This window comes from Plectropomus leopardus, chromosome 20 (assembly GCF_026936395.1).
Source record: "Plectropomus leopardus strain MGB_pleo_1.0 chromosome 20, ASM2693639v1, whole genome shotgun sequence".
Lineage (NCBI taxonomy): Eukaryota > Metazoa > Chordata > Actinopteri > Perciformes > Serranidae > Plectropomus > Plectropomus leopardus.
The window spans coordinates 189,835-207,201 of NC_142195.1; the positions used below are offsets into that span (position 1 = coordinate 189,835).

General features: G+C 47.1%; 1 protein-coding gene across 1 annotated transcript in view; it reads right to left on the minus strand.

The window, feature by feature from the left end:
- Positions 1-6,925: 6,925 nt before the first annotated feature.
- Positions 6,926-17,367, minus strand: part of crb2a (crumbs cell polarity complex component 2a) — a 94,103-nt gene continuing 83,661 nt past the window's right edge. The window contains exons 12-13 of the mRNA XM_042509794.2: positions 10,002-10,128; positions 6,926-9,755 (exon numbers count right to left, since the gene is read on the minus strand). Coding sequence (XP_042365728.2) covers positions 9,534-9,755; positions 10,002-10,128 — 349 coding nt within the window. The 3' untranslated portion in view covers positions 6,926-9,533. The remainder of the gene's footprint in view (positions 9,756-10,001; positions 10,129-17,367) is intronic.

The window sequence follows — 17,367 nt, forward strand, 5'->3', positions numbered from 1 at the left end:
CCCAGAGAAAATTTCAACAAAGCAGCCCCCGTGGACCGTTTAACCTAGAGCTATGAAACTTGTGAAATGTGAAAAATTGAAAGCACTTTTTGAGGGGCAAGGCATGTAGGAATACTTACCAAATCGAAAACAGACATCAAAAGTCCTAAATTGTGATATCTGATATGAATTTTTTGAATTGATGTACCAAAATGGCTCTCCAGCGCCCCCTACAAAAATTTCAACGAAGCCGTCCCTGCGGACTGTTAAACCACAAAAACCATTAGACCACTTAGAAATGGATTTCATTGACCTGACACCTAGCGAGGAAAAGAAATACTGTTTGGTTCTTGTTGACATGTTTTCAAAGTGGGTGGAGTATTTCCCCACCTCTAAATAAGATGCAGCAGCAGTAGCAAAAGCTTTAGGTAAGATCTCATCTGACAATGGCACACCTTTTATAAGCACAGCCTTAAAGAGTGTGGGTGAGTATTTTGGCAATGAGATGAGACAACATTGTGCCTACCACCCAGCCAGTGGGAGGGCAGTTTAAAGAGCAAATGGTACACTGAAAAAAGTTGGCTAAATGTTGTGAGGAAACTGGTTTGACTTGGACAAAAGTACTGCCGATTGTTTTGATGCACGTGAGAGCTAGGGTCAGAAGCCGAAATGGCCTTAGCCCATTAGAGATCCTCTTCGCACAGCCAATGAATACGAAAATTTGACCTGTTAAAAGGCAACTCCCCAGTGTGAAGATGAAATGTTGTGTTATTGTGCAAACCTGTCCTCTGTGCTTTTTGATATCCACAAACAGGCAAAAGACGCCCTGCCAAAAGCCACAGAGCGATAACTGCACGACATGGAATCAGGCGATTGGGTTGTGGTAAAGGATCTAAGAAGGAAGAATTGGAAAGCATGCAGCTGGAACGGACCCTTACAGCTCCTTCTCAGCACAGAGACAGCAGTGACGATTGCAGAAAGGGCAACCTGGGTACACGCCAGTCACTGCAAACAAGTTTCTGAGCCCGCCAAGGACATCCCATCAAGCGTGCATTAGCATCAGTAGGTGAGCCGACGCTCTCCCCCGCCTCGTGTTTGCGAGGGAGAGAGGGGTGTGAATAATGCTAGGACCACACGTTTCTCAAACTCACAAACAGGCAGCACATTGAATATGAGGGTAGGCTGAGGTGATCCTGCTGATACAATGACGCAGACGACCATACAGTAGTGCTGGAGGGGTGGCACTTGCAGAGGAGTTTGCAGCATGCTCCTGCTCACTGCTATCATTGTCCTGCTACTGCTCTGGCAACAAGACACACCTCAGCCAGATAAACCACAAGGTCATAAGAACTCAAGCAGCAACTGCAGAGCATCTAACAACAGAATGAGAAGATAACTGCTGCCTGAGTTTACTCGCACCCCATTGAAGCCTGAGGAAAATTCCTGGTACACTTTAGTACTGTCCACGACCAGAAGGATTACAAATGTGACAGCTGCCATGTCTGCACACAACTTCCCCACGGGGTGGGGGCCGCAATACCCGTGACGCCCTACAGAACAGAACTGTTACAGACATGACCGAGAATATCAATATGTGCAACATCAGCATAATCAGTTACAGGGGTTCAAATGCTAGATTCTGGAACATGACACACGTGACACAACCAGGAGTTCACCAATCTGTCATGACAACAAACCCCACCCAACAACGAGGAACTATCCTGGCACTACAAAATAGGTTGGCGATGGATATGATGTTTGCCAGCCAGGGAGGAGTTTGCCATATTATTTGAACTGAGTGCTGCACTACATTCCAGATATTGTGGACAATAGGACTCATGTTTTCTCACACCTCAATGACCTGTTTCATGAGAAGAGGACCAAAGACTCTGACTCTGGAAGCTGGAGTCCGTGGTCCTGGCTAACTGAGGGGGATTGGAGAGTGACTTGAAAGTGCTGACACCTTTGTTAGGTTTCCTGATGGTGATTGTGATCTGTTGTGCAATACCTTCCATTAAAGCTTTGATCACTTCACTAGTCAGATCTTCTGTGGGGCAATTCACCATTCAGTCTGAAGATCATTTCTCCCATGAGCCTCTTGACTGGGCTCTGCCCACAATGTCATTTAATCTAGAGGTTATGTTCTTTTCTTTGATCAGTTGGGAAAAAAAAGAATAAAACGTATGTATTAGTAGTTTTAATCATCAGCCTTGATTTTCACAGTCATGATTGAAAATTGATTTTGCAGATGATTCTGCATTTCTGTAAATTTCTTTTTCTCCCCAATGATTAATGTTAAAATTATTAGCATAAAATGCTCAAATGGGGGAATGTAATGGGAGTTCCCATTTCTCATCATCATCTCTCTCTCTTTATCATATCATAATGAGTAGCTCTCTTGGTTTAATCATATTGTTAGCCTCTTGTGACGAACCACTGTGTGTTGATGATGACGTATACTGTATGATAAATCATGTCATTGTTTGTCTTTGTCCTGTTTGAAGGACAAACTGTAACCAGGTCAAGATAATGCATTTTATTTTATTCCTGCATCTCCTCTGCTTTGGGCCCTTCCTTTTTGCGTCGTATCATGCTGGGGAGAGCAGGGGTCCGTTTGCAAACACTGGAATTAAACTATCAGAACTGTTGGCTCAGTGTTGTACTTGACAACAAATTTCCAGAAAAGATGCTAACTAACATCAGATAACCCTAGCTTTGTGTGCTTAGCTAACACTAGCTTTGTGTGCTAGAGTTAGATAACTTCGGCAAACATAGATGGCTGAATAATAATATCAATAGTCAGCTGTCTTTACGACAGAGATGCACTTATCAACATTGGGAAAAGTTGTGTGGGGTTTGGACTGAATGCAGCAGACCAGAGGATCTCCACCAATGGCATACGCTGAGTGGCCAGTCAGACAGAGGGGAGAAACAAAACTGAAAGCACTAGACAAAGAGAGGGAGGAGAGCCAGTATCGGGGCAAGGCTGACCCTACTTGGACCGGAAGATACTCCTCTACCAGGCCATCCTCTGGCTGGTGTCCGGTCATGGCTGGCCCCTGGCATTCTGGATCAAGCTATTGCACTTGTAGTCTATGAGCCAGACCACCAATTGCAATTGAAAAGGTGGGCAATTTATTGCTATTTTCTTCCTCCTATATATGACCACATTATTTACTGGTATGACAACCTTTGAGGAGTAGCTTATCGATACTTATCATGCGCCCACTGTTTGGTTGGTTGCTTCTCTGCAGAGGTTACATATGTGAACATATGTAAGGAAAAGAAAATAGCAACAAGAATTTGCCCACCCTTTCAATAGAAATCGGTGGTCTGGCTCATGGACTCAGTATGTTGTGATTTACATCAAATTTGGAAATACGCATATCATATTCCAAACTGTTAACTAGAGATGTCTCGCAAGTCAATAAAACAAACTAGAAATTGCCCACCTGTTTGATTGTCGTAGGTCAATTTTGGGGTTTTTGACTCATGGACTATGGATGGGCAGACCTTGTTAGGAGCAATAAGAACACAAAACTGATGCAAATTCAAAAAATGCACTGCAAGAATTGCTTTAGCAGGTGTGTGTGCGTGTGTGCTACGGTGTGTGTGTGTGTGTGTGTGTGTGTATATTTTGTGATTTTTTTTTTGTGTCGGGCGGAAAGCGGGGTACACCCTGGACAGGTCGCCAGACTATCTATCGCAGGACCGACACATACAGACAGACAACCTCTCACAGCCAATCAAAATGCAACATGTGGAGAACATGCAAACTCTGCACAGAAGGGCCCACACCCACGGACCGAACCCCGTTCCAACCAGGTTTTGAACCAGGGACCTTCTTGCTGTGAGGCAACAGTGCTAACCACAATGCCACCATGCCGCCCTGGGGATTTATAGGAATCTACAAAAAAAAATCGCCTGGCAGAGATCAACCAATCAGAGCTGCGGGGAGGCTCTATGCGGTGTCACTCATTGCCGTGCACTCACTGCGCAGTCACCCTCCCTCGTGCACGCTCAGCCAAGCTCACAAATGTCAGCTCATGGCCTCGTGGAATAATTACGGATACTATGGCTGAGTAAACCACCACCAGCAATGAAAAACAGCTCATTCTGCTGACAGCCACATGCACGGTAAAGACAGAGTCACAGAAGCAGACCGAAGACGAAAAATGAGTTTAAAGGAAAGAATTCCATCGAGCCCAAGATAAAACAACAGTGAACACCGGAGCTGCTTTTCCGGAGTGGCAACAGCTAACTGGAGCTGAAAGCTCTCTAAACTGATGGTGAGTGAGCCTCATTTCTGCTTTACAGCTAAAAAATGTTTTTAATGAATGCACTGTAACACTTTAGACTGTATGTTACTGTGATGTTGCTGTGGAGCTAACGTTAGGTTGTTTCCAATGCTAAGACTGGTTAGTATTTATTTACTGCAGAGTGAATAAAAATATCTTCATGAAGTTACCAAACAGTCTTGTCAGATTGGGTTTATTGCTGATATTTATGTATGCTGTTACATTATAATATTGTCATCACCACTGATCTACCACATAGTTAGCTCTCTGTTTACCACAGTTTCTGTTATCAACACCTATATTGCTAAAACCACATGCTGACATGTTTTTGTTTTGCAAAATAGAAAAGCAAAATGTCCTCCTGTATCTGGAGGGTCGGCTACAGACCCCCCAGTCAGGCGCGAGGCTCCCTCCAGCAAAGGCCAAGGTCCTCGGTGTTTGGTCCACAGGACGTCCCGGCTCCCTCCTCTCCCCGCCTGTCTGCTCGTAGTATCAGTTGTGGGGGTGATTTCTTCAGTGGAGACATGTGTCGCGCTCTCAAAATACCTGAATCATCACAGACAACATGTCAGTGAGCTTACATAGTGACAAATGTAAATAAGCTGCTGATTTACGAGCGATCCTTCTACCTGACTGTAGAAGCTAATGTGCTAACTAACGTTAGCTAAACAGTTCACTGTAGCGCTAATGCTAACATAGAAACACTGTAATGTTACCAGCATCACACAGACTGTTTATAAATACACAAGTAACGGAATGAAGATCACCTCTCAGTACTCGGGCCCTAATAAAAAAGTTACGAAAATATACATACATTACACATTTTAAATAAAATAAACATCCAAGATATACCTCAAAGTCTATGAAATGCAAATCCAATACGTCTTTGTCATATGTGCAGCAGCACAATGAAAAAAATATATAAAAGAAAAAAGATACCTCACTAACTAATGTCCCAGTCATGAGCCCTCCAAAAAAGTTAAGTATCTGCCACACTTTCTTAAATATACTTTTAATCTTCCCATCTGCTTATAGGACATCTTTTCAAATGCTGCTACTCGGGCCATTCCAACAATCCATTCTTGGAATGAGGGCACCAACCCAGTCTTCCAGCCTCTAAGAAAAAGGCCCAAGTTCAATTCTTGGGCCTATCCTCTTTCCTGTTTACTTGGCCCCCTTAGGGGCAATTATAAAAAAATATGGCATTTCCTTCCATTTTTATGTCGACGACTCCCAACATCTACCTGCCCCCAAATCCAAACAATCCAAATTGCCTACACCCCTTACTAGAGTGTCTAAAGGACATCAAGGCTTGGATGACTCTGAACCTCTTAAACTTCAGTGACAGCAAAACTGAAGTTATCATGTTTGGACCCAGTGGTAGGGCCCCAATGCTCCCCTGGACCTGGGTTCCCGTGCTCCCTATGTCAATCCTGTTGTAATTAATCTGGGGGTAAAAATTTACAATGGTCTTAAATTGGTTCAACAGATTAATTCTGTTGTTAAATCCAGCCTTTTTCAGTTAAGGATTTTACCTAGAGTGAAGCCTTTCCTTTCTTTCCTTCTTCCTGACCTCCTCTTATTTTATATCTGAATCAAGAAATTCCCTTTGTTCTTCAGACAGCTTAGGCAGCCCTAGTGGCTCTATAAAAGAACATATTTCCTTATCAGTAGAGATAGATACTGAGCAGGTCCTGTTAATATCTACAGTTGCAGTAAGAACTTCACCAGACAGGGACCTTACTGCAGGGATGGCAGAAGCCAATTCTTTCTATTACAAATGGCAAAAAGCTTTCCTGCCTTGTCCCTCTATCCCTTGTCATTCATTTATGTATATGGCTTTGCAATCCCCCCTTTTATAATATTATTATTTGGATTGTATTATATGGAGAACTACATTTTCCACCTATCATTTATCAAGAATAGTCACCCATATATATCCTCCAGTTAACATGTCAAAGTATTCTTGGGCAAGATACTGAACTGAGTCATTGGAGTGTGAGTGTGTATGAATGGTTAATGAGTAGCAGGGGCGCCATGTACCCTTGGCCACAAGTATGTGTAAATGGGTGAATGTGACATGTCCAAGAATCCCACCATTCTCTATCCTCATTTGTTTGTTTGTCCGCTGCCTGTCATCTGGGCCAGTCCCCCTGTGGCTTCTTCATCTATGCCCACACACACACACACACACACCCACACACAAACACAAGCACACGTACGAAGCAACCCTATGCAACTGACTCTCCCTGCTAAATCGATTCCCTCTGTTTTATATCTTCCTTTTCCTTTCTTCCTATGTTGCTCTTGTTTGTTTATCTGTTCGCCCATTTACAAACCTGTGAATGGGTGTGTATGGGTGAATGTGACATGTAGTGTCAAAGTGCTTTGAGTGGTCAAAAAGACTAGAAAAGTGCCATACAAGTACAGTCTACTTATCCCACCATTGTCTATCCTTATTTGTTTGTTTGTCCGCTTCCTTTCATCTGGGCCAGTCCCCCTTTGTCTTCTTCATCTATGTATGTATGTCGATGTGATATCTGTGGAATAGGATGGCAAACTGTCCTCTTACCTAATGCATGCTGGGATATACTCCAGTCCACTGTGACTGTGAACTTTGGATAGATATAAAATGATCTGACACTTCAAAACCAATTTGGTTTTAATATATGTTTATAATACATGGTGAATAAAACATCCTGGATTTTGTACACAATTAAAAAAAGACTGACATTAGTCTAGCCAACACTGGAATCTGTACTAAATAATGACATGTTCATTTAAACAAACTAATACTGTACATCACATTATAGTGTGTTGCAGGATATTTTATGTTGACACTTTAGGATCGGTGTTGTTGTTCCTTTCAGTGCTTATTTTGGTGTGATATTTCTACCTCACTTTCCTAAAAATCTCACGTTAATACTAAGAAGTTCAAATCATCAGAAGTGGTTTGTTTTCATCTCCCTGGGTTAAATACATTTTTTAAATTATTATAACTATTATCACTGCTGCTAAGACAAACATGAGCAGAAAATACCTTGTATGTGTGTGTGTGGGGGGGGGGGGTAGGGGGGCAATTCAATTATGGAGGTCTTTAAATCTTTAAAAAAAAAAATTACTAAGACTTAAGCAGACTTAAGGAGTTTTTTTTGTCATGTGCTCCACCCCCTTCAGACAGGGGATTTGTGGGGTGTCTACCCATGCTAATATTGGATTAACTAAACACACTGTCAATTTAAGAGGACCATGGGATTCATCATTATAAGAATACAGATGCAACCAATTCTGTGGTTTAGAACTTGTCATTAATCAGATGTAGACTCATTTTAAGTTGCTGTACATTTCCTGGTTAGTTAGGTGCATTTTTGTGACAGAACTGCTCCAAACATTGGATTGTCAGTGGCAAATACTGCTTTTAGTAGGGAGATGATTTAATAATTGAGGCCAATCTATATGACATATTTTTAGCCTGGATTTTCCCCCAGCTGTCATTTTTGTTGGAGCCTCAGTCTGCTTTCACATCACAGAAGTACAAAATTGTGCATAGCAATGTGTTACGGGCGCTGGCATTGTTTTTGGTCGTTGTGTGTATTGGGGTTGTGGCAGTCTCATTTCTCAGGCAACGTGACTGATGACATCCTCGGAGGTTTACCACATCATCGGGGAGTCCCTCCTTCTGTATCCTGGGGTGTTCCTCTGCCTGTGGCTCATTTCTCCTCCTCCTGCTCTATTTAAGTCCGCCGTACCTTTACCAGGGGGCGGCTGTGCTTACCCATGAGCAGTTCGCCTCGGTATTGTGCTGGCCTGATTGATGTAAACTCGTGATTGTTAACTCGGAGCTTCATGTTAACTGGTGTATGAGGGAGTTCGACTCTAGATAAGCTTTTGTTGTATTTCATGTTTAACACATGTTGTCATTGTCACACCGATGACAACATGTAGTAAGCTGTGGGGTGGGTTCGGCAGGCATAAGGTGTTTTATTTGGTTTATTGATTTGCCGCCACCCGCCGTCCTCTCCCTTTGTTTGTTTGTTTGTGTGTGGGCTGCTCGCTTGGTGCTGGGCCAGTTCAGTCATTCATACATGTGTTGAACAATAAATGGCTTTCCCGCCTGTTTAACACCACATCGCTGTGTTGCTTCCCTTTGTCCCTAGACTTAACATCTGTGGGTTATAACACAAGGGCATTATTGTCAGTAGAGAGCTGTGCTCATATCTAACTAGGGTTTGAAGAGACAAAATTCAGCTAAATTGAACACTGAACAAGATGTGCATCCAATGGCATTCCAGCATTGACAGAAGGCATTATTTAAATTTGAACATAAAGGGTTCATTGATGACAAACAGATGGCAGAGCTAATTCTGCAGTTATCAAACATTTGCTATAGAAGTGGGCATAACAGGATGATGATAATAAATTAAGAGATCTTCAGTTAAATTTCAAACTAAAAACCACACAGAAAACTGATACAGGAAGGTTACGGTCTCATTGCCCCGTCCTGATGTGATGGTTTCATCTCCTCAGTTGAAGCTTCCATGGCATTCAAGTTTTTTGTTTTTTGTGCACAAATTAAATCTATGTACCTCTATTTAAACTGCCATATCTTGTCATAATAACCACTGAGATCTTCATTATAAGTAAAACTGGAAACAATACTTTTCTGATCACTCCAGTTAAGTCAGAGTTTGCTTGAGGGTAGCATTTTGTGGTCAATACAGCAATTGCAGCAACAGCCCTGTGTATTGGCTGGAGTGTGCTGGATGCTGCTAGGGCCCCTAACATGTAATGAGGATGCTTCTTAAGAATGCAGTCCAGTACCCAGCAGCATCACAGGTGTACCATGATCCTTATACAATGAAAAAAATTAAATGAAAATAGCATATTCCACAGTTTGTGTGCTTGTGGCGGTTGACTTTCATGATCCCAAGATTTTCGAAACAAAGTCCTTCAGTGCACTAGTTAGGTATTTAAAAAAAGGTCAAGGCCCTGCCACTGACAAATTACTATGTGCAAAATTACACAGTACTAGGACATGGGGCTATTTCCTCAGATGTTTTTAATAAATGACATAACTTACAGCGCAATAGCACAGGGTCAGGACCAGATCACAACCACAAGGGGGTTGTTTCCTACACCATATGCAACTCAGTATAGCCCAAGTATTCAGATAATCCATGAGTCTCACAGTGAGCCCTGTGCACCTGCCTGTGAGTCTCTCTCATCTTGAACACCCTTCTTTCCTCATCCTTTGTGTTAGATGAGTCTTTCCTCAGGTGGGACCTTGAGCATGCTGTCCATCTCCAGCCGAGCTCCAGCCACCTCCTGAGCACTTGGGCTGTATGCGCCCTCTGACTGGCGTTTCTTCCTTGCCATGAGCACCATGAAGGTCAAGCTGATGATCAGTATCAACACACATAAGCAGAGGAGCGGGATGGCTACCACCAGCCAGGGGATTCCTTGTTTCTGGGCTTGTTTCTGCAAAGGTACAGAGGGCGGAGACTGTGAAAATGTCATGCTTTAGTTTTCTGAAAACAGGTGGAGATTTGTCGACCATTCTTATCTGCTTCAGTATTTCATAAATACAAAATAAAATATGTTTTAATGGTTTCTGAACTTCTATAAGCCATTGGATGTTTACTTGATACTGCTTGGCAAAAATCTAAAAGTCAACATTTTGACCTGTATTTATAAAACCAACAAAGAAAAATGTAACAAACATACGTTAGTGTCACAGATTGGACCACTGTAGCCAGGTGGGCATTCACAAACAAACATGTTGAATCGATCCAAACAGGAACCACCATTTCGACAGGGGTTGGACTCACACTCATCTATCTCCAATTCACACCTACAAGACACAAATGAATGTGCTTGAAAAGAGAGAACATTTTAGACCACTCTGAACATTTCCAAAAACATTTATGTGAGAATAAATATTTTATTACCATCGATGTCAACTTTGCAACAGATAGTATTGTTGTCATTGGTATTTGTGTGTGTGTGTGTGTGTGTGTGTCATCATTGTAAAATGCACCCCTGGGGACACCTATTGAAAACACCCCATCATTGTGATGTATCCTGGTCACAAAATCTGTCCATACAGATTTTGAGACCAGGATACATCACAATGATGCAAGATGCTGTTACGAAAAATGTACAGTTCTGTAGGAAAAGTCACAGTGAAGGCTTAATTGGTGTGGTCTAAAAAACAAGGGGGTAGGAACTATATTCCCTGGCCCACATTAGTTCTATGTTGTGGATTGCTTGTAACGGGTGGTTGTAGGACCCAGATGCAGTACGCCAAAACGCTCGTTCAGTTGGTAATAACTTTTATTTAAACCAACACAGTCAAAGCTCAGCTTACAGGTAAAGAGTTCGTTCTTCGGGCAGGAAGCCCTAGCAAAGTCTCTGGGTATCACACGAAGTGAAGAAACGAAGCTTCTACCCACAGTGGCTGGCGAGGAGGAAACCCCGTAGCTCCGCGAGCCTTCTCCACGTGCTGGAACGCCGACAGGGATCGAGCAGAGGAATGGTCTGGGACAGGCAGGGGTTCGATAACCAGGAAGTCCGTCCGCGGAGGTAACAGCACCGACAGGGATCAGGCAGAAGGAGCGTCTTAGCCGTGCGAAGGAGTCTTTACCAGGAGAGCCGTCGTGGTCGAGGACAAAGAGCAGGTAGGTTCACGGGGAGTCAGGCGAGTAGAGCAGGTCAGGAACAGGCAGAGTCGGCAACGGGAGATCTGATAGAGAAACGCTGGAAAGACATGCATAGTGCAGAGGAACAATCTGGCAATGAGTGAGTGAACTGGAGTGTCTTATATACTGCACTGATTGGAGATGAGCTGCAGCTGAGGGGAGAGCAGGCTGCAGCAGTAGGCGTGGCTAGCAGGTAGAGCAGAGCAGAGGGAGGGTGAGTGGAAAAGTACTGGCAGCAGGTAAGGAGGAGAAACAGCAGGTCCATGACAGAACCCCCCCCTCAAGGGACGGCCCATGACGTCCCAACACAGGGCCACAGAAGCCGGGCAGGCGGAGGGGGCCAGGAGGAGGGTCAGAATTCCTCCGACACGCCGGAACCCGTGTCGTCATCACCAGAGGGAGGACCATCCACCAGCTGCGACACAGAAGCCTCCAAGCAGGAACCCAGGCCGGATGTCCCAGGAACAGGAGAAGGGGGAGCCGGGACAGAGGCGGAGGAACACCGTCTCCGGACCGCACGGGAGGGCTGATCAGGATTCAGGCGGTGGAACTACGGTGGAAGCCATAACCCTCCCAGTCCACCAGATACTGCAGACCCCTACCTCGTCGACGGGAGCGAAGCAAGCGACGCACCGTGTAAGCCGGAGCCCCATCAATGAGACGGGGAGGCGGCGGTGGTCGAGAGGCGGGCTGCAGAGGACACTCCCTGGCCGGCTTGACCTTGGAGACGTGGAACGTGGGATGGATGCGCATGGAGTGGGGCAGCTTGAGGTGGACCGCCACCGGGTTGACGACCTGTTCCACAGGAATCGGACCAACATACTTGGGAGCCAGCTTGCGGGATTCCACCCTCAGGGGAAGGTCCTTGGTGGACAGCCAAACTCTTTGTCCGACCCGGTACGGAGGAGCCTGGGAGCGGCGACGGTTGGCTGAGGAGGCGTAGCGAGCGGCGGTCCGCAGGAGTGCAGACCGAGCTCGGGACCAGGTGCGCTTACAGCGGCGGATGAAAGTCTCTACCGACGGATAAGCAGTCTCTTTTTCCTGGTCAGGAAACAGGGGAGGCTGGAAGCCGTATGCACACTGAAATGGTGAGAGCCCGGTGGCAGAACTGACCAGGGTGTTGTGTGCGTATTCCACCCACAACAGCTGTGGTGACCAGGAGGCGGGCTGATTGGAGGCCATACACCGCAGCGCCGTCTCCATCTCCTGGTTAAGCCGCTCCGACTGACCGTTCGACTGTGGGTGGTATCCAGAAGACAGACTGGTGGATGCCCCCAAGAGCCGACAGAATTCTTTCCAGAACGCCGAGGTAAACTGAGGACCCCGGTCGGAAACCACATCCGTAGGGAAGCCGTGTAGTTGGAAGACATGCAGGAGCATTAGTTCAGCAGTTTCTTTGGCAGAGGGCAGCTTCGGTAATGGCACAAAGTGCGCCATCTTGCTGAACCGGTCTACCACTGTCAGGATGGTAGTGTTTCCTTCCGACAGTGGCAGACCGGTAACAAAGTCCAGAGAAATGTGAGACCAGGGACGATGAGGTACAGGGAGTGGGTGCAGGAATCCGGCAGGGGCTTGGCGGGAGGTCTTGCTCTGACTACAGACTGGGCAGGCATTGACAAAGTTCCTCGTGTCTTCGTCTAGGGTGGCCCACCAAAACCGCCTTTGCAGGACCTCCTTGGTGCGGGAAACCCCAGGATGACAGGTCAGACGGGAAGCATGGGCCCACTGCAGGGCCTCGGACCTGAAGTCTTGGGGAACGAACAGACGACCCTGAGGGCATGAACTGGGGCCCGGCTGGTCCTCCAACGCCGACTTTATCCGCTCCTCTATCTCCCAGATAAGAGCTGCTAGGAGATGAGAGGAGGGAAGAATGTTGTCAGGCTGGGATGAGTCCCCCTCCTCCTCCAGGAACTGTCTGGACAGCGCGTCGGGCTTAACGTTACGGGAGCCAGGGCGATAGGAGAGGGTAAACGAGAACCGGGTGAAGAACAGAGCCCAACGAGCCTGGCGAGAATTCAGTCTTTTGGCTGTTCTGATATACTCCAGGTTCTTGTGATCTGTCCATACCAGAAAGGGAACAGTGGTACCCTCCAGCCAATGGCGCCACTCCTCCAATGCCAGCTTGACCGCTAGTAGCTCGCGGTTGCCGATGTCATAATTCCTCTCAGCAGGGGATAGGCGCCGGGAGAAAAAGGCGCAGGGATGCAGCTTTTCGTCTTCTGCCGAGCGCTGAGAGAGAACAGCCCCTACCCCCACATCCGAGGCGTCAACCTCCACCACAAACTGTCTCTCGGAGTCGGGAATGAGGAGAATGGGCGCCGAACTGAAGCGTCTCTTTAAGTCTTGGAAGGCCTCGTTAGCAGCTGGGGACCATCGGAATGGCACTTTGGATGAGGTGAGGGCAGAGAGGGGAGCCGCCACCGTGCTGTAGCCACGAATGAACCTGCGGTAGAAATTTGCGAACCCCAGGAATCGCTGCAGCTGCTTGCGGGAGTCGGGAACGGGCCAGGAGGAAACAGCGGAGACCTTGGCAGGGTCCATTTCCATGCGGTTGTGTCCGATGATGTAGCCAAGGAAGGAAACAGAACTGGCGTGGAATTCGCACTTCTCTGCCTTTACAAACAGGGAATTCTTTAATAGGAGCTGCAGGACCGTCTGGACATGGTGGATGTGCTCCTCTATGGAACGAGAGAAGATCAGGATGTCGTCTAGGTAGACAAAGACGTATTTATTCAACAGGTCCCTGAGAACGTCATTGACCAGAGCTTGGAAGACAGCTGGGGCGTTAGTGAGTCCGAACGGCATCCCCAAATATTCGTAGTGACCTGTGGGAGTATTGAAAGCCGTTTTCCATTCGTCTCCCTCTCGGATTCGAACCAGATGGTAGGCGTTGCGTAGATCCAGCTTGGTGAAGATCGTGGCATCTTGCAACAGTTCAAAAGCCGAGGAGATGAGAGGAAGAGGGTAGCGATTTTTAATGGTGATCTCGTTCAGGCCCCGATAGTCGATGCAGGGTCGAAGAGAACCATCTTTCTTCCCCACGAAGAAGAATCCAGCCCCTGCAGGAGACGAAGAGGGCCGGATAATTCCAGTGGCCAACGAGTCTTTAATATAGGTCTCCATGGCCTCTCTTTCTGGTGCGGACAGGGAGTAGAGACGGCCCTTGGGAGGAACCGAGCCAGGTAAGAGGTTGATGGCGCAGTCATAAGCTCGGTGCGGGGGCAGAGAAGTGGCCCTGGCTTTGTTGAACACCTCGCTGTAATCGGCATATTCAGCAGGCACCATGGACAGGTCTGGAACGGAGCAGGAACTGGTGGATGGTGTGGGAGAAACGGGTCGCTGCAGACAGATCTGTTGACAGGATGGAGCGCAAGACTGAATCGAACCCGTGGACCAGTCAATATGCGGGTTGTGACAACGAAGCCAAGGGTACCCGAGGATCAACGGCAATCTTGGAGAGTTCAGAACGTGGAACTGGATGGTCTCACGATGACTCCCTGCCAGTAGCATGGGAACGGGAGCCGTCTGATGAGTCACCGTTCCCAGGAGATGACCGTCTAAGGCGCTGGCCGGCAGGGGACGAGGAAGGGGGACCAGCTTCATTCCCAGCTGACGAGCGAGCTCTTTGTCCATCAGGTTGATGTCGGCCCCAGAGTCGATGAACGTGGCGAGAGAGTGTGAACCTTCCTTGAGCTGGAGCTGGACATGGAATAGAGGGCGAGGGCTGGAAACAGAGTTCTGAAATCAGCTCAGCAGTATGCCCCCTTCTACTGTTGAGCCCGCCCCTTTTACTGGACATCGGGAAACAAAGTGGCCGGCCTGTCCACAGTAGAGGCACAGATCTCCCCATCGTCGTCTCTCCCGTTCTTCAGTGGTTAGCCGAGTGTGTCCCTGCATGGGTTCCGCTCCTCCCATCACAGGATCTGAAGGAGGACTGACGAGTGCAGGAGAACCATGCATGACGTTCTGGCCCCGACGAGCACCTCCCTCCCGGATCTGCTCTCTTCTCCTCGCCTGGATGCGTCGATCTAATCGTGTGGTGAGTTCAATTAAACCGTCTAGAGATGGAGGGAGATCGAATGAGACCAGTTCATCTTTAACATATGGGGCTAGGCCATTGAGGAAGGTGTCACACTGGGCTGCCGAGTTCCAGTCGCTTTGTCGAGCCTTCGTCCTAAATTCAATGGCAAAATCAGCCACCGTCCGGTTGCCCTGTCGCTGGCTCAAAAGTCCTCCGGTGGCGTCAGAACCCACAGGAACCGGCCCAAAAACCTTGTGGAGCTCCTCAGCGAAAGCAGAAAAAGACACACAAGCCGGCGTGCCTCTTTCCCACTCTGCAGTTCCCCATAGGCGTGCTCGACCAGTGAGATGGTTGATGGTGAAAGCGACCTTAGCTGCCTATGTGGAGAATGTGAGTGGTTGCAGTGCGAACAGGATTGAACAGTTAGTCAGGAATGGATTGCAACCCTCTGGATCCCCGGCGTATCGCTCCGGCGTCCCTACCCGGGGCTCGTGAGCTATGCTTGGGGGTGGTGCAGGAACGGGAGCAGACTGGACCGGACTCGGAGCAGGCGCGGTGTGCTGAGTCAGCGAGGAAGCCATTTGTTGAACCTGGTTAGCCAGTAGCGTTAGCACCCCTTCCAACGCCGAAGCGGACTGACGAGCCTCCGCCACGTTGGAGGTTAGTTGAGCCTCATGTTGCTGCAACATTCCCTCAACACGGGCTAAGCGGGACTGGAGAGCGCTGGAATCTGCTGGGTCCATATTTGGCCAGATTGTACTGTAACGGGTGGTTGTAGGACCCAGATGCAGTACGCCAAAACGCTCGTTCAGTTGGTAATAACTTTTATTTAAACCAACACAGTCAAAGCTCAGCTTACAGGTAAAGAGTTCGTTCTTCGGGCAGGAAGCCCTAGCAAAGTCTCTGGGTATCACACGAAGTGAAGAAACGAAGCTTCTACCCACAGTGGCTGGCGAGGAGGAAACCCCGTAGCTCCGCGAGCCTTCTCCACGTGCTGGAACGCCGACAGGGATTGAGCAGAGGAATGGTCTGGGACAGGCAGGGGTTCGATAACCAGGAAGTCCGTCCGCGGAGGTAACAGCACCGACAGGGATCAGGCAGAAGGAGCGTCTTAGCCGAGCGAAGGAGTCTTTACCAGGAGAGCCGTCAGATTTCCGGAACGCCGAAACTGAACACGTGGTCGAGGACAAAGAGCAGGTAGGTTCACGGGGAGTCAGGCGAGTAGAGCAGGTCAGGAACAGGCAGAGTCGGCAACGGGAGATCTGATAGAGAAACGCTGGAAAGACATGCATAGTGCAGAGGAACAATCTGGCAATGAGTGAGTGAACTGGAGTGTCTTATATACTGCACTGATTGGAGATGAGCTGCAGCTGAGGGGAGAGCAGGCTGCAGCAGTAGGCGTGGCTAGCAGGTAGAGCAGAGCAGAGGGAGGGTGAGTGGAAAAGTACTGGCAGCAGGTAAGGAGGAGAAACAGCAGGTCCATGACATTGCTGTGTTGTGGTTGGAGAGGTCCCATTGTGAGATTATCTCTATAGTTGGTATTGAAACAATGCAGGTAAATGTAAAATGTCCAAAAGCAACATATCAGTCTAAAAGCAGTGTCCATCTGCAGACCTCTCTGTGAGCAGTTTTCACAGTGACTAAATTTCCAAAAATTAAAATGGAAATCCTGGTTGTAGTACCTGTGGGGAAAGATAATTCAAATGTGTCTTTGTGTGTGTGTGCTTAATAATTTGGGTGTTAAAAATCCGTAATTAGTGTAAGAGTGAAAGTGGGATATGTTTATAGTATAGTGTAAGCATAGGTTAATACAGCTAGTTGGTGCTGTTCACGTAATTGTCAGTTGGTCAGGTTGAGGGCGGAGAGAAGAGAGAGGAGAGAGAGAGGAGTGGGTGGTGAGCAAGAAAGGACGGGAATTTTGAAGTGTGGCTTGAGCTAACTGTACATGCAATGCAGTTACTAAAAGTTTTGAGGAAGTCCAGGAGGGGGTAGCTGTGATGGACAGGTTTTGGTAAAACCTGAGATCACGTAGTGGACACACGCTGGAGTGACAAACTGATCAAAGTAACTAATCTGAATCTTACAGTCCGAAAAAGTGTCTGATAACAGACTCTTATTTCACTGAAAACACAGAGATAAATGTTCATGATACTAAGCAGCTGGTCTGTACATAACATGAAGACCAAGCTTTCACAGATTAGCAAGCAGCGTGCACGAAAATGTTTATGCATTGCCAGGCAACAGCTGTCACTTCCAGCGGTTGCAGACCTAGTTGTGTCGGAGGAGCCTGAAAATCATTAATTAAACAAACAAATCATAATTTGTTGTCATTTATGACTGTGAACTAATAAAAGATGCATGTATAACTGTT